Genomic DNA, 24,690 nt, shown 5'->3' on the forward strand with positions numbered 1-24,690 from the left:
AGTTTAAGGGCGTGGAAAGCGACAGGGGGAGGACTGAAAGAGGGAATTCAAGAGGCAGAGAGGAGAGCGAGAGTGAAATTGAGTGAAGGGGAAGAGTAATGTGTCCCAGACATCAGTGCTGTCTTATGATGGAGACATTTAAAATTGAATAGAAAACTATAAACAGCCAAACACACATCACCACCACCAACCCATACAACATCCATAGTTGTTTGTCTGGATGTACAGTATGTTGACTTTGGCCCATTCTGCATGTTGCATTTTTTGAGTAAAATGTGTATTCTTTCCTTGTTAAATGGCCAAGGATACAAATGTTGAAACAGTGATATCATGAGAGCAAAAGTCTGTACATAAACAGCACAAATAGTGCAAGTGCTTTTGTACTTTGCTGTTGGTTATACTGTATAGTCTGCATGGCCCGTTGTTATATTGCGGTGCAGTGAAAGAATGCAAGTCAAGCTAAACTTTCTAACCAGGGCACTGGCACAAGCAACCATGTCATTAAAATCCCAGTGACATAAAATCCCCTTTTATAACTCTCATATACAATAATCATTTTAATCACAAACATTTTGTGTGTGCATCATACTTGGGTAAATATGTTTGTAATTTGTGTGCATGTGCAATGCTGTTTGTGACTGGAAAAACCTCTGTATGTGTTTTTAATAGCTGAGTGGACTAAACTAAATGGCTGTGGTTTGGTAGGACAAACCGCTTATTAATTCACTCTTCCGTCTCCAAAGCATACAATGTGCATTTCGATCATACGTATATTCACTGTATACTCTTATAATCCCTCAAATCCTATTTTAATTTCGATTCATGGAATATTTACAGACTACAAGTGTAAACCATATTCTTTTTTATTCTTTTTCATATACAAAGAAATACACAAAAATACTTAAAAACTTCTCCAAGACGACTTGAAGCAACATGACTGTAACTGACAGAGAAAAGTTACTAAAATAAGATCGAGAAAGGGGGAGGAACCTCCATCCAGCTGATAACAAATACAATTTTATGAGAATCTGAATTAACCCAAATATGAAACTGTTGTCATCATTTACTCATACTCATGTTGTTCCAAACCCATATTAATTTCTTTCATCCATGAAAAAAGTAAATAAATTGTATTGAAAAAAGATGCAATGAACGTGAATGGTGACTGAGACTAACATATCGCCTAGCATCTCCTTTGTGTTCCACGGAAGTCATACAGGTTTTGAACAACATGAGGGTGAGTGAATGATGACAGAATTTTCATTTTTGAGTGAACTATTTCTTAACCTTTCTCTGGTCGTTCCCATCTGCACCTCTCCATCACTTAGTGCTATTCAACAAGATGCCTTAGCAACCAATACTCTTGGAAAGTTCACTGTTGCCATGGATACTGTTGTGATAGTAACAAAAATTCCAAATTGGAACTGGTGGTGAGTGTAAACCGTAATAGTTTTGACCAATAATTACTGCCTGCCTCTTTGAGGCGATTTCAGTTGCAATGTTCATTTTACACAATCCATTCAAGCTTTTAACAATTACACACATCACATAAAAATCTTCCTTTGCCCCAATAATGTATAAAAAAAAAATATATATATATATACAGAATGCTTAAAAACAAACAAACAAAAAGCCTGTTTAGTGTGTGTACATTTGGCTGAAAATCCTAATTTGACAAGCTTGTGTGCAACTGTAAAAATGACAAGAACATTTCCTTATCATTTGTCAAATGAACAAGGCGAGAAACAGTTGGAACTTCCTCAGAGTCCTTGAGTCTGTTCTGCTCAGTATTACCAAACCTACATTAACTCAACGCCATGAAGTTTAACCCTTACATATTTGAAATAGATTTTAAGTGCACCACAAAATGTGCTTATGTAGGTCGCTAAAACTGGAATTGAGCAGTGGGGTGTGAGGACTTGTCCAATCCAGTGCGGTCTAAAACCAAGTACCCCCTTGTTCCCTGCAAAGTCACAAAAGCTAACAGTTCAAAACCTGTCTGCAAAAAACAAAATATCCCATGACTATGCAACAGAGTGATAATGTCACAGTCTTTCCATAAAGAGGATATTCTGCTTCACATTCATCTTCTGTCAGCCTTGCTGGCTCAATATTTATTGACAAGGATTCATCTACATAAATAATTACAACTGCATAATTTAATGTGTACACAAATGATGTCATCAGTTGAGGATATGAGCAACGTGTCCTGCTGACCGATGGCAACTAGTGTCTTTAGTGGGTCATCTCAACAGGAGAGGTCACTTCCTGTTCTTCTATCATCATTTCTTGGTCATTGATTTGTGATGTCATAATAGTCCGATTCTTCTCAATCTCCTTGTCTTTGCACAAGTCACCCTTTCCCTCTAACTTACTCTTGTCCATGACTGTGTCCACTTGGATTTGCTTTCCTGCTGTGGTGCCGTCTTCCGTCACCTCCAAAACACCGCAGAACTCCATCTCATGGATCTCAACATCGAAGGGAGCCGCAGAAGGGGCAGAAGGAGAGGACCTGCAGTCTGCACAGGCCTGAAAAATGCATACCATGTTATTAAAAGAGGATTTCAGTAAAGAGTATAGACATATCTGTTTAACAAATCCAGTTTAAATGACAGCACATTGCTGGCTAATAAAGTGGAAATCACTTAAAATAATTTTGCATTCATTTCTGGAATAATAGTCCATTTAAGAAATTTAAACTCACAGAAATGTTAATAGCACGAGGCAGGCGTCCAGTGCGGATCCAAGGGTGAACCTGACTCAACTCGCTCTTCTGCTCTTCAGTGAAGCGAGGCTGTTGTTTCTGCATGGCTCGCAGAGCAGCACGGTCCTCTTTTAATACAGAATCTCTATCTCTGTAACACAAAACAACCACAGCAACTTTGATCAGCCTTTTACAGTGGGTGTTTAGTAATGCGTGTTCATGGGGTGTTAGCATGGGAACAGTTCTCTTTTGCAAAAGTGCGCATCATAACGAGATGGATTGAAATACCTTGAGGTTATAATCATATTTGGTGTGTAGTTCTAGTATAAGACACACAATTAACTGCAATTTAAAATCAGTGATGTTTATGGAGATGAAGTGAAAATTTTATGCAACATTTACCTGATAGGCAGCTGGTAGGTCATCATAGTCTTTTCATCCGTGTTGGCCATGAGCAGCCATATTGGGTCTTGTAGGACACACTTGATGAACTGTGCCTCTCCATCTCCCCCTGCTGTCTGCTTGCGGGAATGGCTGTTCTCTGATGAGTCCACACTGCCAAAGTACTTGCTGGTATTGCTGTTTTGACTACTTCCTGTTTAAGTAAACACAAAACAAGAGAAATTCATCCATGCACTTTTTTTTTCTCAAAAAACTGAAAATATTACCCATCTTAACTGGTGAAAAGTCCTGACATTCTAATCCTTCACATAAAGTAACTATCCATAATAACCCTTAAAGTATCCATTTCAAAGGATCTGAGTTTCTTGAAAGAAACCGGTGTATGTTATCTGAGTGGAGACTGGGGGTCTGGCCTATGTCAGGAGTGCTTATTTGTCATGGCTTCCAGAGGGAAGACAGGCACATGTGTTGTTTTCTTCATTTCAAAGTTAATTTTAACTTTTATAACTTAAAATTGTGAATTACACAACATCTAGACATCTAGTAACAAAGTAAACTGGACCAAACAATATTGACACTGACATTTATTGATTCATCTGTCTTTAATAAAGCACTTACGAGTTCCACTTCCTGAAGAGCTGCAGCCATTGGATCCTGATCCAGAGGATCCTGAGCCCAACCCTGAGCAGCCTGTTCCCGACGACCCAGTGCCTGAGGCGGCTGAGCCGGTGCCCGAGCGAGAGTCCTCCTGCAGCAGCAAATCCAGCAAATCACTGGAGGTGGACATGGCATCTTGATTCGACTCATTTGTTTCACCCTGCAAAGGATAATACAAGCTTAGAACACTACAGCGTGATATGACATAACATCAGGATCATGGTTGAGTAAAGAGAATTTTCTTCAATGAATGCCATGTTCTGATTATGATTTATTTTATTTTTTTATATTTTTATGAATAAGATTACTTTCTTGTCAGGTAAATCTAAAGAAGGCTGTCAAGAACATACCTGGGACATATTTAATCCCAAAATGTATTCCAAAATATCTAAGACACCTTCTTTTCGTCAAATTCTAAGGCAGCAGCACACATATCCTTCCCAGAAAATGCAATTCCCAAATGCATTGTGATAAACTAATCAGAGATAAGTGCACAAAGAGAGAGAAATGTCACTTAAAAAAAAACAAAAAAAAAAAGGCAACTATCAGCATTGATTTTTGCAGATAACCATAGTTCCAAAAAGCAACTACTGGCACCGATCAATCAGTAAAACCGTTATATCGTCTACTTCTAATATATAAAACACACACACACACACACACACACTCTAAAACCACTTGCCTAATATTGCGTAGGTCCCCCTAGTGCCACCAAAACAGCGCCAACCCTATTCTTCTCACCACAATTGTACAGAGCAGTTATCTGAGTTACCATAGACTTTGTCAGTTCGAACCAGTCTGGCCATTCTCTGTTGACCTCTCTCATCAAGGCGTTTCCGTCCACAGAACTGCCCCTCACTGGATGTTTTTTGTTTTTGGCACCATTCTGAGTAAATTCTAGAGACTGTCATGTGTGAAAATCTCAGGAGATCAGCCGTTAAAGACACTCAAACCAGCCCGTCTGGCACCAACAAACATCCATGCGATTATCTAATCAGCCAATCATGTGGCAGCAGTGCAGTGCATAAAATCATGCAGATACGGGTCAGGAGCTCCAGTTAATGTTCACATCAACCATCAGAATGGGGAAAAAATGTGATCTCAGTGATCTGGAGTGTGGCATGATTGTTGATGCCAGATGGGCTGGTTTGAGTGTCTTTAACTGCTGATCTTCTGGGATTTTCACACACAACAGTCTCTAGAATTTACTCAGAATGGTGCCAAAAACAAAAAACATCCAGTGAGTGGCAGTTCTGTGGATTGAAATGCCTTGTTGATGAGAGAGGTCAACAGAGAACGTCCAGACTGGTTAGAACTGACAAAGTAACGGTAACTCAGATAACCGGTCTGTACAATTGTGGTGAGAAGTTTGGCGCTGTTTTGGCAGCATGAGGGGGACCTACACAATATTAGGCAGGTGGTTTTAATTTTGTGGCTGATCTGTGTATATATATACACAAATTAGAAGTAGACCGATATTTCAGTTTTACCGATTGATCGGTGCCGATAGTTGCTTTCTGGAACCATCCATTTTTGGCAAAAATCTATGCCGATAGTTGACAACTGTTTTTTGTTCCTCCATGTTCCTATATGGCCGCTGCTATTTTGATTTAATAATCATGTAATCTAAATTGAAGCGAGGGCATGCAAAGAAAAATGGGACTATATGGAAATGTGCCCTATCAGCATATACATTGTGTCTCCAACTTCGTATCTTGTGAATAATAATAAACCTTATTCCTCATTAAACCTCATATGGTGAAATATATACGTATACAAACTCTTCATATGAGGAATATATGGGCTATAAAAAGCTTAACTTGGTAAATATTTAATTATAGAGCATTGTAACGGAGCCAAGCCTCTGTTATATTACAAATAAGATCCACTTCTGTGTTTTGGGCTTATTTACAGTTAAAAGTCATACGTTATGCACTTAATCTTTATTTTTTCTGGTTATTATTGGGATTTTGGTTGAACAATAAACTGAATCTGGGATTTTATTAATTTTGGACTCTTGTAGTCTCTATGTCTACCACAGTAAGAAAAGACTGAGTTTTTTTATTAATTTTTTTTTTTTACATTCTTTAAATCTAATTTAAAAAATATCAGCTGATTAATCGGTTATCTGCTATTCCACCACCTAGTTATCAGTATTGGCAAAATCAGATATATTAAATATATATATACACAATGTATTGTGTTATCATAGCAACATGCTAACACCAAACTTTTGAAATAATTTGTGACTTGAGTCTGCCTTGTGCTATGTGTGAGGAGCACTATTTGTATGATGTATGGAGATGTTGCTAATGTAGTGTGTTCCAAATCAGTCACTTGTGAGGTTCCATTTCAAATAAGATGGTGCCTTAGAAGGCAGGAGACAACCAGGGAGCTTGGGTCTGAAACAGAGCTATAATTTTTCCCCTTTGATTTTGGAGTGAAATACAGAGTGTGTTCTTCACAGGCTTTTTGAAACACAACCAGTAAGGTCTACAGTTGACCACACGTTAATACATTACGCATGAGGTATACTTCTGAATCTCAGGCTTAACAGATCTCTCAAAGATCTGTTTAAATAATCTGATGGCATTTAGCTAGCGGTTTCATTTTGGATAAAGTTTTAACAGATAAAAACATCACTATTGATAAAAGCGTCTGCTAAATGACAGTCTATTTTTCTTACATTTTCGTTATCTTTTGAGTCAACCGCTGAGCCCCTCTGATTGGAGGAGGCCTGTCCTCCAGCCCCACCTCCTTGTCCCAGCATAGGAGATGTGGCTTGCTGCCCTGAAGCCAACGCTGATGCCACCTCAAACCGATTGCTGGGTGACTCCTCTAGCTGAAGTAGATTTAAGGGCGAGGAGCATCTGGAATGAAAAAGAGGCGACTCTGCTCCTCTCTCTGCCCCAGCCTCTCTTTGGCTATAAGAATGTGGGGTGCTGGAGCGAGAGTGGGCACGTGGGGCTTGGTTCGGGGTCTGACAAGGACCAGGGGAGCCCGTGTTAGGGGTGGGGAAAGGGTAAGCCAGGGTTGAGTTGTAGAATTGTGGAGGCATGCCCATATTGGGCTGAGGGAACATGTAATTTGGCAGAACAAATGCCATCATTGGGTGAACCATGGGAGGTGCCATCTGCAAGTTCTGAAGGGGGAAGCGTAGACCTGTCTGTATGCTGAGGTCTGAGACAGGGTGAGAGAGAGGAGGATAGACAGGATACAAAGGAAGAACGCCGGGAGGGTAAGGGGCGGAGGGAACACTAGCTTGAGACCCTGAAGTAGGCCAGGAAGAGGAGCTGGTTGTGGGACACAAGGGTATGGATGGATTCAAGATCCGGTCCAGAGTGGGAACCCCAGGGAGGAGACCTCTCAGAGGGCCTGCTGTGCTCCGAGACCCCGCTTGCTCTGAAGTCTCCTGGTGTTTCAGTCTCTTGCCTCCTCGACCACGTCTACGACCACTACTGCCTGCTGCTGGGTAGTCACGTGAACAGCGGACCCCTAAAATTGAGAAAGAGAGAGAAATTGAGAATATTGGGACATTTTCAGAAATACCAACATTTGTTTTTTTAAAGATGTCGGACATCACAATTTAGCGTATTTTACTGCAAGAGGATTATTAATAAGTGTTTTATTTTGTAATTTATATTCACCGATCAGCCATAACATTAAAACCACCTGCCTAATATTGTGTAGGTCCCCCTCGTGCTGCCAAAACAGCACCTACCCGCATCTCAGAATAGCATTCCGAGATGATATTCTTCTCACCACAATTGTACAGAGCAGTCATCTGAGTTACCTTAGACTTTGTCAGTTTGAACCAGTCTGGACTTTCTCTGTTGACCTCTCTCATCAGCAAGGCGTTTCCGTCCACAAAACTGCCCCTCACTGGATGTTTTTGGCACCATTCGGAGTAAATTCTAGAGACTGTTGTGTGTGAAAATCCCAGCAGATCAGCAGTTACAGAAATACTCAAACCAGCCCATCTGGCACCAACAATGATGCCCCAGTCCAAATCATTGAGATCACATTTTTTCCCCATTCTGATGGTTGATGTGAACATTAACTGAAGCTCCTGACCCGTATCTGCATGATTTTATGCACTGCTGCCACATGATTGGCTGATTAGATAATCGCATGGATGATTGTTGGTGCCAGACAGGCTGGTTTGAGTATGTCTGTAACTGCTGATCCCCTGGGATTTTCTCACACAACAGTCTCTTGAATTTACTCAGAATGGTGCCAAAAACAAAAAACATCCAGTGCGCGGCAGTTCTGCATATGCAAATGCCTTATTGATGAGAGAGGTCAACAGAGAATGGCCAGACTGGTTCGAACTGACAGAAAAGCTACGGTAACTCAGATAACCCTGCTGTACAATTGTGGTGAGAAGAATTTCATCTCAGAATGCTATTCTGAGAAGCGGGTAGGCGCTGTTTTGGCGGCATGAAGGAGACCTACACAATAATAGGCAGGTGGTTTTAATGTTATGGCTGATTGTTGTATACACTCACTGAGCACTTTTAGGAAAACCTGTACACCTACTTATGAAATTACCTAATCAGCCAATCGTGGCAGCAATGCAGTGCATAAAATCATGCAGATACAGGTCAGGAACTTCAGTTAATGTTCACATCAACCATCAGAATAGGAAAAAAACAAAAAAAATGTGATCTGCTGATCTCCAGGGATTTTCATGCACAACAGTCTCTAGAGTTTACTCAGAATGGTGCCAAAAACAAAAAACATCCAGTGAGCGGCAGTTCTGTGGATGCAAATGCCTTATTGATGAGAGAGGTCAACAGAGAATGGCCAGACTGGTTCGAGCTGATAGAAAGGCTACGGTAACTCTGTACAATTGTAGTGAGCAGAATAGCATCTCAGAATGCACAACCCGTAGAACCTTGAGGCCGATGGGCTACAACAGCAGATGACCACATCGGGCACTTTATTAGGACCATAGTGTTCCTAATAAAGTGCTCAGAGAGTGAGTGTGTGTGTATATGTATATATATACATATATATAATTAAAAACTCTAATATTGATGTTAAACAGAAAACAAAATTGCAAAAACTTTTTTTCTTGGAGGATAGAGTGTACTGTGTATGTTGCATTGTGTGTGAAAGCTTACATGCTTGTCCTTACCTTTAGCTAAGGGCACAGATGTCTGGCGTCGGACAGCTGAAGTTGGGTCAAACACTCTGAGTTTACTCAGGTCTCTGAAACGGCACATGAAGTTCTGCTCCTGTTGCTGTGTGTGCGCAGACAAGATCTCTTTCGTGAGACCCAACCTTTCTCCACCTGCTCCTCCAGCTGTCCCGGCTCCTCCTGGACCTCCTCTTCTCACTCCATCCCTATCGGACTGAGGGGCGGGGCTAGGGGGCAGAAAGGGTGTGGCCATGAAAGGAGCTTGGGGTTGAGTGGCAGGAGGAGCAGTATTTGGAGTTGAAGGGGCTTCCTCCATTACAATATCTGTGAGAGTGCAAAAAAGAAACAGAAGATGGAAGTGAGATAACAAAGGAGGACTCCAGAATGTCTTCCTAAAGAACTGGAATGCACAATGTCCCTGCTTCACTGTCTTATTCACACTCACACCCAGTTGCCCACCTGACTCAGGAGGTTTCTTGTCACCCACATGGACGATGGTGCTGCTGAAACTGCACTGGGATGTAACAGAGGCAACACTTTCTGCTTTACTGTGCAAAGCCAGTGGCGGCAACAAAGCTCTCTCCTCTACCAATGACACCCGAGGAACTGCAATTCAAGGCATCTGTTAATGCACATCTTGTCTTGAAGGTTGTAGTTTATGCCTGCCATTTTTGTGTTGTTCACATTACGTTGTGCTGTTCACATTACGTTGTGCTACAGCAAACATCCACTTTTACCTTATCTTTTGCACATCTTAACAACTGTTCTGAATCTTCATTGTTTTTACCACTAACATTTTCTAAGGACCTTGCTTAAAAGCTTAGCTTGTTTAACATTCATCATGAAATCATAATTGACCCCATGTACTTTCTTAATACTCTTTTGCATTGTGCCCAATTCATAATTTCACATTATACCTTCGTAATCTTTTTCCAAAACAAAAACAAAAGATGGCCCCTTTTTATGATTTTCAATTTTGTGCTATAGCAATTAAATAAGCAAATGTTTCCGTTTATTCCTTCTAATAATAAAATGAATGATGCATAATCCAACATGTTACAATATCAGTAAATGCAGATTGTATTTAGGAGGGGGCATCTTTTCCCACCTTCCCCTACATTTAGCATTGTACTACATACAATCAGTACTGTAATGCATTAGTTTAGTATTGCAATGCCCACCTATAGTATTGCCATGAGTGTCCTGCTGTTTGTCTTCATCGGATGTGGAGGAGGCGGTGCAGGAGGAGGAGCCACACTTCCTCTTTACTGTGCTGGGGATGTTACAGCTCTCCAGATACCTGAGGAACCAAACAAATGCATGTTAAATCACTGAACCCAAGACCTGCCACTGGACTGCAGCAGTTGCATTTAATGAAATTACATGCCTAATGTCCAAAGATCCATTACTCACTTTACTGACATGCATATATATGCCTATACCACAAAGCAATTGCTTTGCTATGGACAACTGAACATAACGCACATAGGCATTTTTTGTTATTGATATAAGAGGTACAAAGACTCTTTTATCTGAGTGGAAATCCACCAATGCATTAATGATCTGAAAAACTCACCTGATTATGCTATCTAGGCTGTTGATCTGCTGATAAGAGAAGGTGGGAGATGAGGGTGCAGAGCTCTTTGAGAGTGGGGCATCACTAGGGCCAAAACTGCAACCTGGCTCTGCTGCTTCACTGGCTTGCAAAGCACCTGTTTATCATGGACAGAACAAAAGTGGTAAATAATCCACAAAAAAAGAAATACTGCCATAAAACTTCAGAGTAAATACCAAATCTGTTTGTATGTGTGTTTACCAGTGGTGGAATGTTTTTTAGGAGGAGGTCGGCTACGGGACTCAATAAAGACCTGTTGTCCGCTAGTCTTCACCATGTGAACATCTTTGCAAATTTGCTGGAAGGTCATCTGTTAAAAAGTCAGTGAGATAACTGTCCATGTGGTAACATATTTCTGTGTGCATACAGATTTAGCAAGCGATAATATGGCCAGACAGAATTTACTGTAGTGCCTCACACTTAGTGCTGATTGTTACTAGATACAGAATTGTAAAAATCATTTTATAGAGTTTGCCCTTACAAAGAGCAATTTGTAGGTAATGATATGGAGAAATTATATTCAGCAAAAAAAATTTGAATCTCCATGTCTTTTTAATGCCTTAATGTAAAACTCTGATAGATATAGATATACACACACACACACACACTCTAAATCTTTCCTAACTGGTGTTTCGGTGTTCCTGACCTTAATAACTTCACACTTTTCCAGTCTGAAGGCCAAAAAATTTAAACACTACAAAACTGCCATTTGTTGCTTAAAAAAATATGAAAATTCTTTCATAATTTATTAATCCTCATGCCATCCCAGATGTGTATTGCTTGCTTTCTTCTGCTGAACACAAACAAATAATTTTTATAAGAATATCTCAGATCTGTAGGTTCATACAATGAAAGTCAACATGGTTCAAAACTTTGAAGGTCCAAAAAACACAAAGGCAGCATAAAATAAATCCATAAGACTTCAGTGGTATAATCCATGTCTTCAGAAGAAATATGATAGGTGTGGGTGAGAAACAGATCAATATTTATGTCCTTTTTTACTATAAATTCCGCTCTCTGCATCAGTAGATGGCGATATGTACAAAGAATTTGAATCACCAAAAACAAAAGAAGAGCTCTTAGGAGAGAAAAGCACTTAAAGGAGGGCTATTTGAAAGTGGAGATTTATAGTAATAAAGGACTTAAATATTGATCCGTTTCTCACCCACACCTATCATCATCATCTTCTTCTGAAGACATGGATTAAACCAGAGTTATATGGATTACTTTTATGCTGCCTTTGTGCTATTCGGAGCTTCAAAGTTTTGGACCCTGTTGACTTGTATTGTATGGACCTACAGAGATTAAATATTCTATTAAAATGATGTGAATGATGAGAGAATTTTCATTTTTGGGTGAACTATCCCTCCAAACTAGAAAAAAAGTAAAAACTAAAATAAATACTTCACTAGTATTATTTCAGTTTAAGATCTTGATAACAATCTTATAATAATGTTTTGATCCCATGCCTTCATATTCTACCTTATTTATCAAACTACAGATGTTTTGTCCAAGCTAAATTACTGAGCAAATTTCATGGTCCGACTGAATACTGGTATTGTGTATTATCCTTTGCAATCTTTCTCAAATAATTTTTTTTTTTAATGAATTACTTGATTAATCTGATGTCATAATTTTAAGGTGTGCAAGTGTGTGCGCATCTCAAAACACTTACAGGTTTATGGAACTGAGAGGGATCCTCCAGACCTGGTCCACTGCTTTCTGATGAAGAGGCGGCACTGGGCTGGAGCTCATGGGATCCGTTGCTGGCCAGGCTGCCGTAGCCCTGAGAACTGCCACTGTGGACAGGCTGCACCAGGAGCCTGTGGATCTGTTCACTGAGCTGAGCGATGTCTGGGGTCAGGGCCCGCTCCTCCTGACCACTCGGCAGTGTAAAGACATCCTCATTCAGTGGAGAGCTGGAGGAAAAGAGTGGAGAGGTAAATAGGTACATGTTCGAGTGCATCAGAGACATTTACATTTGTTTAAATCCAAAACGACTTATATATAGCCTTAATCAGTTTTTATACACTTATCAGCATTTGTTCTTTAAGAATCAAACCTGTGACCTTGGCATTGCTAGTGTCATGCTCTATCAGTTGAGCTACACTTCAACTACAAAGATAAAGAAATTGTCCTTGAGAAAAATATTGAACTCATCAAAAATCTGTGAATGTCTATCTGTGTCTACATGTGATTGAGGAATTACATGTGTGTGTTCATGTGTGTTTCTGTTGAACACATTTGTAGAAGTATGTGTAGTAGGTAAATCATTTTAATAAATGATTTTGAACTGAAGACATACAGTTGTGCATATATGTATGTGTATTCCAGGACCAAAATTAACTTTTCACCACACCTGTCTATAGCAAGTGAATTAAAAATATATTAATATTTTAATTACTAGCAATATTTTTTTCCAGCCATGAAATGTTATTTTGCATTATTTTCCATCAAAAATGAATAAAAAAGTACTGTTTCTATGATAATGGTATTATTTTGTCACTAGCAGAATCATTAAAGATGAGTCAGTTTCTGTTATTTTATTTTTTATTATGTTGTCGGTTGATAATTTTGGACCCTGTATGTACTCGTAAACATGCGTTCTTACGTTCTGACTTTGTGGCGGCCAACTATGAAGGCCACTTTCCTGCTCCAGGGGTTAATAAAGGAGGACCAAGAGGTGTCAATGGTCAGATACTCTCCATTGCGAGCGCACATCCGCAAAGGAGAGTGCTCGAACGGCTGCCCTGCAAACTGAAGAACTGCGAAAGAAAGAAATTTGAATATATTGTGCCACACTACTCTCATAAAAAAAAAAATACAAAATGGATGAAGGCTAAAGGCTAAAGACAGAGAGGGGAAAATGGACTCACTCTTCTTATGGATGGCCACCATAATAGGTCGGTCTTCTGGATGGATGAGGAGCAGCACAGGAGTTCCCACCAGGTCCTGAGGCAGGTACCCTAACAGAGGAACTGCCCGCTCATCCACCTCCTGAAAGAGACAGCTGGGAGTGTGACTGGTGGTGAATATTCTCTTATCCGGAGGAATGCGAGGAGCTGAGGGAGGGATGGAGAGAAAGACAGGAAGATAAGCAATTAAAACAACTGAAACATCCTCCGCAAATGCAAACAGTGGCAAAAAACAGATGGGTTAATAAACAAGCCAAGAAAATGTGCATGTATAGATGTACCCTCATATCCCGAGTGCACTCTCTCGGCGATGAGCAGACAGCAGGGTTGGGGGAATGCCGTGTCCGAGTCTCGGAGCGTGAGCAGGTAGGGCGTGAGTCTGAAAGGGTAGTACCTCATATCAACGCTGGATGAGACGTCTCCACTGATGCGACAAAACATAGACTTTTCTTGGGTGCAGTCCACCGGAGGAGAGGCTACAGTCAAAGAAGTGGAGAGAATTTAATTTCATTGCATAAACCTTCATTTGTATACAGTAGTGTGGCTAAGAATAGGTGTGCTTGACTTTAATATACCATGAATAAACATACCAGAGCCGATGCAGGAGGCCCATGAAGGTAGTCTGCAGGGTGCTGTGCTACTGTAGAAGGTGCTTACATCCTGAGGGGCCAGCAGCTCAGAGAACAGCACCCTATGCAGCTTCTCTGGCTTACTGCGCAGAAGAGATGAGCCCTGTGGTGAGATGTACACCACCTTTCCTGACAGGAACGACACCGCCATGGAGAATGTGTCCTGCACAGGAGAAAGATGGACAAGTGTGTAGTGACAGCAACTTCTGACAAAATAATGTGGTTTATTAATGTATAATAAGGCAAATAAACCCAAGCCATCTTATCGTCGAGTCCTGTATGACATGTTATATGTATGAAATAAATGTGAACCAAAGAATGACTAATTATTATATTTTCTAAAGGCAAATGTGCTTTTGGTCAAGGGGTATTGAAGATAATTGATCAAATTGCTGGCAAGGAGAATCTTCTTGACCTCACAGGTACCATATGTGTTTTATGGTCACCAAAAGTAAGGTATAACATTTTCATGGGGGGAAAAAGAAGAAAGTCTTAAAAAATATGAATTTGTGCCTCGATTTGGGGAAAATTATGTGATGAAATACATTAATGTCAACATTTTCCACGCTTTCTTCCATTAAGCTAGTTGTAGATTATGAACATTATGTTACCCTATGTAGACTTGATATCACAAGTCAACTTATAACCAAGACAGAGAAAAAACGTGTGTCACAGACAACGTACTGTATTTTTGAGAGTAAATTCAGAGGTGATATTGTCCAGTTCATCAACAGTGAAGGTGGAAAGATCCAGACTGCAGCCATGGCACTCCTCAACATTCCACTGGTGATAGTATTCCTGATTGGCTACAATAAAAAGAAATAAGCACAAACATTCTTTAACATCACTAGACATGAGTACACATGTAGTGCACAATACTGGATTATGCCATTTCTTTCATTATAGGCCTTAATTTTACCACCTTTTCTGAAACACCCATGAACTTCCTACTATACTCTTCTTAATTATATTTTATCTTTAATTCTTTAAAGGTGAAGCATGTCATTTCTGCGCACTACTGTCACCAAACAGAATGCCCGGAACAGGTTTCCACCAGTTTGGCTAAACATAGTCCAACCCCAAAACTCATGCCATTGGTTGAGCAAATGTTGCTTTGTCAGGCTGGTCAGAATGCTCAAACAAACAGAGCAATGTTCTGATAGTGGCACAGAGCCACTCTGTTTAGGGGGAAAATAACCCCACGAAAGGCATACTGCAGTGGTCTCTACATAAACCACAGAACACATAAAACCTATACACAAACTCCCTCTCTTCAGTCTCTCACCTCGAACTTGTTTGACACAGCTGAGGGCATATTTGAGGGCGTTAAGGGTGCTGGAGCGTCCCTTCATCTTTTTCTCTGGTGGCAGGCGGATCTTCAGCTCGTTCAGTGCTCTCATCAGCTCTTTCTGAGTCTGGACACGAGCGGACTGGTTACTGCTGCAACCACTGGTGGACTGTGGGTCCTGCTCAGAGCTGGCACTCAACAGACTGTAAGCCAGAGAGCTGCTGGGCGGAGAGAGACTCTGGGAGTTGGAGCTGGGGAGGCAAAGATTAACAACAAGAGAGTGTGAATTTAGACATTTAACCAGTGATAAACCAACACATTTCTAAAAGGGATAGTTGCCCCAAGAATGACAATTCTGTCATCATTTACTCACCCTCATGTTGTTCCAAACCTTTTATTGCATCTCTTATTCATGCAATGAATGTGGGCTGGGGCTAACATTTTGCCTAACATATACTTTTATGAGGTTAAGTGAATGATGACAGAATTTTCATTCTTGGGTGAACTATCCCTTCAATGTTCCGGGTTCAATACAAGTTAAGCTCAATTGTGGCATAATAATGATTACCACAAAAAATTATTTTGACTTGGAAAAAAAGCTAAAATCTGGTTTACAGAGAGGCATTTACAGTGGAAGTGAATGGGGCCAATTCGTAAAAGTTGAAATACTCACTATTTTAAAAGTAAAGCCACATTTCCCCCTCTCTTACCTCTTGTTGCTCTCCGTAGTCTCCAGGCACATAGCAGAGTCCTTTCCATTCTGACTGGAGGAACTTTGATAACTTCTGTTTGACCGTCTCCCTCTGGATCCGTTCCCTCTATCCCTTCCTTCTTCACTCTCCCTCTCCCCAGAGTCATTTCCACTCGATAGTGCATCCGTATCATCAGAATGTGTCCCTTGGTTGTCACCTGTGGATCCCTTGGGATCAGATACCCCTCCCGGTGACAATCCCGTCCCGCTACTCGCCGGATTTGATGAGGGAGAGCTTTCACTCATGCCGCAGGAACAGTTAACAGGCCCTGCCGCTTTGTCTGCCCCTCTATGTGTATCATTGCTGGGGGCAGAGTCGGAGTTGTCATCACTCATAATACTGTGAGAATAAATGTTTGCCTAGGTGATGAGATTCACCTGATAACAGATTACGTTGAATAAGTTCACTATGTTGGACTGGATGAACTACAATGTGAAATCATTTTGTTGTAAATACTCTTCATTGATTCATTCCACGAACAAGTATCATGGTGTGTCTGATTGTTTTAGTTCCTCTGAGGCCTATTTAAGTGGACAAGTGGCTTGTAGCCTCCAGCACTGTTAAACGTCACCTCAAAACTGTTGTTTAGCACAGAAAACCAGACAGGACTGGTTGTTATGAAACAGACTTGGCTACTTGCACAGAGGCAGATGGAGTGTGACAGTGCGAGAGAGAGCGCAAAAACAGCCACTGAGAAATACAGCTTTTTTTCAGGGTTTGTTTGTTTCTCATCTGCTTTATCCCGTCTCAGCGGACACCTGTCAAGAAAAGGAACAAAAAAGTGAGTGTCAGTTTAAAACATAAACAGACAAACAGAAGTATGCAGCTAGTTATTCATCTTGAATTAGCTAATGGATGATAGATGATATTGTTTCTGGACAGCCTGAAAATGCTACTGGTCTCCAACCTTTTTCAATCAGTAATTCCACATATCATGCAATCCTCTTAAAAAATGTAGCGATTTTAAGTGTAAACACAAGCACACATATGCGCAGGCACAGAAGGGGTGCTGAACGCATGAGCTCAAATCTGGTCTCCTTGGTAACCAAGAGTATAGTTTATATAGCCACACATCCACCCTCTACATCTCCACCTTCAATCACTGCAATCTGAATCTTAGTTGGGGGGGGGGGGGTTAATTATACTGGACCTCTGCTGATTGTGTTTGGGCAATAAATAGAGTATTTACCTTATGGGGTTATTCCTGAGTGGTCCAAAAACAGCAAGTAACTTCAACCTGAACACTTATTCTCACTTTATCCCTCTAGAACACATAATCTCATCAGACAACCAGGGGACGGAGTATATATATTGAGTGTTGTCTTACTGTATATGCTTCCTCTCTGGGATTGTTGCCGGCCCGGCACTCTAATGATCCAATACCATTTTTGGAGCTACTGAGTTTAGACCTACAATTTTAGTAGTGCAACTGTGAATTACTATTTACAGCAAATACCTCCTGTAAACTAATCTTGTAACAATTAGTAAGCCAATCAGTTATTCTAAGATATATTAACAACATGGCAAATATAAATATACATGGGGCAGTAGCTAGTGGTACTGAATGGAAACTTGGCACTGCATTTAAACTTTAATATCTCCCAGTTTGAATGTCCCAAATCAAGACCATTCTAAACAATGGTTCCCAAACTTTTTGGTATGCTGGACACCTTTGTGATCTAAATCATTTAACATTTAAATAAATATTATGAAAAAAGCAGGTTATATTTTCATTATTCTAATTAAAGTTTAAAAATGCTAAAAGATTAAATGTAATTTGGCATTGACATTCTTATCACAATCTGACATGCCTCCTGCAGTTCCATCCTAAACCTCTAGGAGATGACAGTCCTCTCATTGAAAACCCCTTTTGCAGGCCTAAGCCTTTTCAAATGACCTCTAATGAAAAACTTCACCTGTCTTTTAGCCTATGGCCTGTTTTGCATACGATTAGGTCATCCATTGCCATAAAAATGTAATCCATCTAGAGCACATTTCATACCGCTGAACTTGTGTAGTACAAGACAAGCAAGACAAAGAAGGATATATTTCATTATACTGGGGAATTAATGATCGAGTGGGAATAAAGTGATTTGCTAAATGAAGAGTGCTCAAATCTGACAGAACTCTCAGGTCACTGCGGCAATATCAAGTAATCAACATTTAACTGTTGTGCTCTTCAACTAGTTGTTCAGGTTTAGATGATATGCCTTTAAAAAAACGGTTGTAAATCATGTGCAAAACAGAACTAGGCCTATTACTTCAGTGTCTCTCTTCTTTGTTTTATTAGGAGGCCAACTGGAAAAGCTTAACCTCCTTATAATCTTATCCACAAGAACAACCTATTTTAGCTATAACATTATTCATTGTGTATGATACATTAGTGAAGTACAGCTTACCACTACACATAAATGTGCCATAAAGAGCCATAGACAGATCATCCATGTTGAAACTTTAACCGCCCTTATATAGAGTACAGTCCATTACACCTAACAGTTTGGTTTCCATTCAATTTCTCATATCCTTGCCAATTTACTAAGCAAGGTAAGATTGTTGTGGTATGAAGCAAAGCATGATATGAAAATGAAACTGTTGTCCAGCTATTATAAAATGGAATTTAAGACATGATGGTAGGAGGATGCATGTTTGCATTCCAAGAACCACCGCTTAATCATGCACTTAAAAAAAATATCTTTTGCTGAACTTGATTTAATCATGGACAGTGGTTCCACATGTTTGAAATGAGTTTTCTTAATTTAAAATGAATATGTAATCTCAACACAAACATCTAAGAACCCAGAAAAAAACCTAGTTTAATTGAGTAAATCCCAAAAAATAAATCTCTTATTTTTTATGTACTAGTGAAACTAATGAAAGTACATTTTAGCATGCAAAATAAATGCTAAATGGAAGCTCTACAGAGTATAGTTTAGTAACTATGCTATGGTTAGCACAGCATTTGCTCCACGAAACGATCAATCAATTTCATGTGTGACCTCTACCTATTCTCATCGTTTGCTCAAGCTCCACTCTTCACCATAATGGTTACCCCCCAAAACTCAGACAAGACAGAAACTCTTCAACATCTCAACATAACAAAACATAACATTAACAACTATTCCCCTTTAAACTCATCTTGCACAAAAACACATAAAATAACACTTAATGACTAAATATAAATGTAATTTTAACTCCTATCAAGTCCCATGCAAAGCATGCTGAGAAATGGAAATCCCCTGCCCAGTTTCATCTATGTAACATTAACACCACAAAAGTATTGATGTAGTCCCAACTCAAATGTATTAATTAAACTTCCATTTTACAAACTGAAATGGATAGAATGCATTAAAATCAAGTTGTGAGAAAATGTTCTAGAATTGTGTTGCTTTAGTTCATCCCTAGTAAATCTAGGCATGTCCTGATACCATTTTTTTGAGAACGAGTACGAGTACCAATACTTACTTTTTGGTACTCGCCGATACCGAGTCCGATATTTGTTTTTTTGTTTTATTTTTTCTGAATTCCATATGTACAATTTATTTCAATTTCATCACCAAAATATTGTTTAAATAAATGAATTCATTAAAACTTGAATCAAATGAAAGTATAACAATTTATTTTCAACATGATTTTGTATTATTTTTAAAGTGATTTTATACAGAACCTCAAAGCACAACCCAAAATACATTGGAGTTATTTTTGTCAATTAAAGTGCTGCATAACAGAGCACCACAGATGTGAGATATTGCTGATTTATTATTATTATTTGTAGTATTACAGTGAATATTACAAAACTATACAGTAGTGATATATTAAATTGAGCTTTTATTTTGGCAGAGCTTTTATTTTGAAGTGTTTGTGTTGTTTTGACCAATGAGCTCTGTCGACAGCTTCCCACTCTGGAAAAGCCGGTGGCTACGTGACTCAAAGTGATTATTAAACCACAAAATACTGCTATTTAATTAAATAAATGTGTAGATTGTACGTGCTTCGTGCTACAAATTGAATTTACGCTCTGTTAACTGTCATCTGCTACAAACAGAGTGCTCTATGCTCATGAAGGTTTTTTCCGTGTATGAGCCAAGGATCTCTAAAAGGTATGAATGAGCACTTTGTGTCTTTGTCAACAACACCGGCTCCACCCATTCACAAGTACTCACATTTAAAGCACGTGCAAACTATATATTTATCTTATTAAATCACAGCTTTTGCTGTTACATAATCTCACAAGGACATATCATGATTTTAATTTGTGCACTGAATGTTTACGTAATGATATTCATACGTCAGATGTTATCAGTTTTTGGTATCGAAACAGTAAGCTTCTGTGTTAATCTCTAATGACCTAAATCTTAAAATGACATGAAAGATGACAAGAAAATGACCACGACGATAATTAACTGATTTGAATTCAAACTTACTGTTTACAACAATATGACGAGAAAAAAAAATACAGCAAGGCATTAACAATGCACGCAATGTTTTTAGAAGAAGGAAAAATCTAAAATAGAATTTATTCAAATAATGTAGTCATAAATTTGCTGAGGTTGGGGATTTCCATGCTTGAGCTTCGCGATTTGAAAGAGCTGAACACTGGTAAAATTAACCACTTAACTAACGGGGTTAATCACATGCATCTTATAAACTGTATGAGATTAATCCACTGTATCTACAACTAAAACGCAATACATCTGCACAGACAATGAAATGAATACACTGTTGAACTTGAACTAACTTGCATGCTAGTCATAATTTGTTCTGAATACACTGTTTACGTAAAACACTACAAGCAATGCAATATCCTAGAGCCATTCGCAAATTCTAATAGTTAATACTTTAGTACTCTTTATATGCTATTATTACAAGAGGCCAGGTTTTCACAAGGACATTTTGCATATGTTTTACATTTAATGATCAGAAATCTATATTTTTAATATGTATGAATATTGTATGACTCACACGTTTGTCATTTTCAACAATTTTTTTTATTTGATTTTTACAATTTAAGTCAGAAAAATGTACTTAAATTAGTTGACTAAATCTTGAGAAAATTTAAAGACCATTTTCGCCCAAAAGACAAAAATTACGACTAAAATAATAATAATAATGTAATAAGTAGGGCTGTCTATCAATTAAAATGTTTAATCAAATTAATTACATGATGTCGCTTATGAATATTAACTGAGAAAGGCACCTCAATAAAGAATTTAGTGTATAATAATTAAAATTACTATAAATATAAAAATAAACATTATAATTTAGATCATTCAAATGCAATACATCTAGGGATATTTTTAATAACCATTAAAAATGTAATCGATTAAATCGATGATCAATTAAACTATTTCAGCACAAATGCATTCAGTAATCATGCAAGCAGTGAAGACTGTTTACCATCATTCGCGATGCATTACAGTCCTGTCCAAAACACAACTGTGCACCCTTAAAGGCGCTATATGTAATATTTTGACTGTACTAAATCATAAAATGACCATAATATGTCATTAGAGAATTAGGAAACATGCTAAGTTTAAATACTGGCTTCTCCGATAACAATGCTACAGCCAGTATATTCTACTTTGAAGTTTCCATTCCGGGCCGGAATTTATGTTTATGTTTTGGCCTGTGTGATCCCACCCACTGCCCTCTCACCAATAGCATTTCTGCACCGCCGGGTTGCCAGATTTCAACAAGTTTGCAGGCAAACAACACTGCGTGCTACATCATGGAAGCCAGCAAACAAACTGGATCAGAGATAACAGATTCCACCCGACCTAAAAAGCCTCGCCATCCGTCTAAAAACCACCATGACAGAGGCGTAGTAAAACAAGGATAAATACTGGAGATGCCTTTGAAAGGTGGAGACAGCTCAAAGCCCAGAAATCCTTAAAAACGGATGCTGAGTTGGATAATTTTCATGTCAACATTCTGGCAACCCGCATGAGCTTCGAATCTGGGGCGGGGCAGACAACTCTCTAATATTTTGAATTTGCACTGCAGTCACTGTCAATCTTACATATAGCACCTTTAACTTCTCTGCAAATTCTTACTAACTCCAGCCTAAAATGCATTAAAATACACTGAGCTAAAATATTTCAAAAGGAATATACCAATACTTAAATCTCTTATATTTATTTCAATTATAATTAAACAGAAGGCTACAAGCACATATTATTTGGAGTAATCCATATGCGTTTTGTGGTAATAAAGTTAACGATTAATCGATCGTTAATTTTCATGACAATCGATTATGAAAATTAACGCAAATCGACATTACATCATATACATACATCGCGGCAGCAGTCAAGTTAAACATTTAGACAATACCAAGTGGTTTAAAAGTCACAACATTTTTTTTTTTCATATCATTGAACATAACCATATTATTGCCCTACTTTCCTCCGCGCTATTTCTTGCTGGTCGATCTACTGTGTACGCATGCGTCAGACTGACGCGTTGCGTCTCACTAGTTTAAATCGTCTCTAATCACACGAGCTGTTTTTAGCATGCGGTGTTAATTTAAAACGTAGGGTGGGAAACAGCCTTAAATTCGTAAAAAAAAAAAAAAAAAAAAAAAAAAGGCGAAATTTACAAAAATTTGCGTCATTTAATTTAACGCGTTATTTTTCATATAATTAATCGCACTAAGTTAACGCGTTCAATCGACAGACTTATAGTCGAGATTTAATCTAAATCAGCACTTTATTAGCGCAAATTCATCGTACAGCGCTAAATACGCATTTATGTGGCGTCACATATATACAAGCTCGCGACTACAGGCGTTGCTTGTTCAACACACTTGGTGAATACACTTCATTTTAATTCGCTGAATACATAGATGGGAATGTTTGTTTCAGGCCTTGAAAATATAATCAAACGAGGCGTAGTCGAACAAAACAGGACGATCAGCTTTAATTTGTGCGTACGACTAAGGGGTAGTTCACACCGAATTAGTTTTTTGCGTCCGTCCGCGCTGTTTTTCAACCGTTTCCCAATATAAATATAAATATGCGCTATACGGACGTATTTGACCGCCGCTACATGCGTTCTGTTTTATTGCTGACGCTGCGTCAAGCTGTTTTAACACAGTGGCGTGTTCGGCTTGAAAACCCCCTAAAACTAAACGTGAATAAATGTGTGATACACATAACTATGACCTGACCCAGAAAACGACTGATGTACAAAAGTCCCAATCGTCAAATCTAACCTCAAGAATAAGTGCTGGGCTTACCTCCTGGATCAAACTCTTCTTCTGTCTTCTAAACAAGAGGACAATTCCTTCAATTTCCATATACCAGGGCAAAATTACAGTGCAATCCTGATGTTACAACGTTGGCAGACTATAAAATGTATTCTGTTGCTTCTGCAGTCCACCGACATTGCGCCCTAATTGTGTGTGATACAGATTTCAGTTTCCCCAAGCCTCCAGACACACACGAGTACACGTGCTTTTTCCAATCCGTCTACAATCCGTCGTTTCGAGCAATTCTATTGGCTGTGCTCGTAGCAAATCACGGATACGATTGGTTGGCCACGCCTATTTTAAGATGAAGTGTTCGCTGATTGGCTGATACAGAGGTCGCTCGGAACACGTTCAGCATTTGTCACGTTGCAGCGCGCCTGTTGTTGTTGAGAGAGTGTGTTGTCGGCAGTATGACAAAATTCCTTGTAAAAACGACCTCCTGCTGTTAATCAACAAACGAAATAAATCTAATTCTATTACTCATTCTTACTTCTAAGATTTACTGTAATGTAAAGCTGCACGCTGTTATCACAACACAAGTTGACCTGTTTACTCTCTCATTTGATGATTTTTCTATTTCATATATTCAGATTATTATTTAGTAAGAAAGTAAATAAAGAGCTGTTACAGTATTTTGCACAAGTTCTCTTCCAAATAGATGTACGGTAGTAGCATACAACCTGAGGTTAGGTACATACACAAACAATCTAAATAATCATTCAAATATATTTTTTATCGACGAAACAAGCAGTGTTATAAATAGTGTGAATATAATTTGACCCCATATTTGCATTCAAGTGAGGCTATGTTCAGTATACATTCACCAGTCCATGCACAGCTACACGTGCCTCAGAGGCAGGCTGATGGTGACGTCAAGCAGCTTCCGAGACACTCGGAGTCACGCGGCTGGTAAAAAAAAAAAAAAAAAAAAAAAAATAGAAAAGTCACGCGGCTGGCGGTGTGGTTAGCTGTTGCTGTATGGATGAATCCATCGTGCTCTGCAGTGAAACAGGCTGACCTCCATTTTCCCGATTGGTAAACTGGGCCGTCTGTTTTGCCAAATGCCCAATGTGTGGCGAGTATAGTTAGTTGGGGGCGGTGTCGACAGCGCAAAACATTATGAGCTCCAGCCCTGAATGTTGTTTGTTAGGAACTTCTCAAGGTGTTGAGAAGAGCCGTTTTTAAGGAAATGTATGGGTTATTGCAGGGATTAGAAAAGAGATGCGATCAGAGCAAAGACAATGAAAACCATCACATGACAAATAAAAAACTAAATCCACACATATAGACAGTATGGTTAAAGCAAACAGAGGATTACCGCATTAAAAGAGTCAAGACAGTT

At 39.1% G+C, this 24,690-nt stretch overlaps 1 protein-coding gene across 1 annotated transcript; it reads right to left on the reverse strand.

The window, feature by feature from the left end:
* Window positions 1-845: 845 nt before the first annotated feature.
* On the reverse strand, window positions 846-23,552 carry LOC127452111 (period circadian protein homolog 1-like). The gene is given in 21 exon segments (XM_051717334.1): window positions 846-2,529; window positions 2,705-2,855; window positions 3,107-3,299; window positions 3,725-3,923; window positions 6,450-6,901; window positions 6,904-6,961; window positions 6,963-7,258; window positions 8,904-9,230; window positions 9,366-9,512; window positions 10,088-10,206; window positions 10,483-10,618; window positions 10,723-10,831; window positions 12,197-12,440; window positions 13,133-13,286; window positions 13,398-13,583; window positions 13,718-13,912; window positions 14,027-14,228; window positions 14,750-14,871; window positions 15,351-15,604; window positions 16,064-16,863; window positions 23,337-23,552. Coding segments are annotated over 20 exon segments (4,215 nt in total). The 5' UTR covers window positions 16,441-16,863; window positions 23,337-23,552; the 3' UTR covers window positions 846-2,235.
* Window positions 23,553-24,690: the final 1,138 nt, after the last annotated feature.

The sequence above is a fragment of the Myxocyprinus asiaticus genome, chromosome 2, assembly GCF_019703515.2.
Source record: "Myxocyprinus asiaticus isolate MX2 ecotype Aquarium Trade chromosome 2, UBuf_Myxa_2, whole genome shotgun sequence".
NCBI lineage: Eukaryota > Metazoa > Chordata > Actinopteri > Cypriniformes > Catostomidae > Myxocyprinus > Myxocyprinus asiaticus.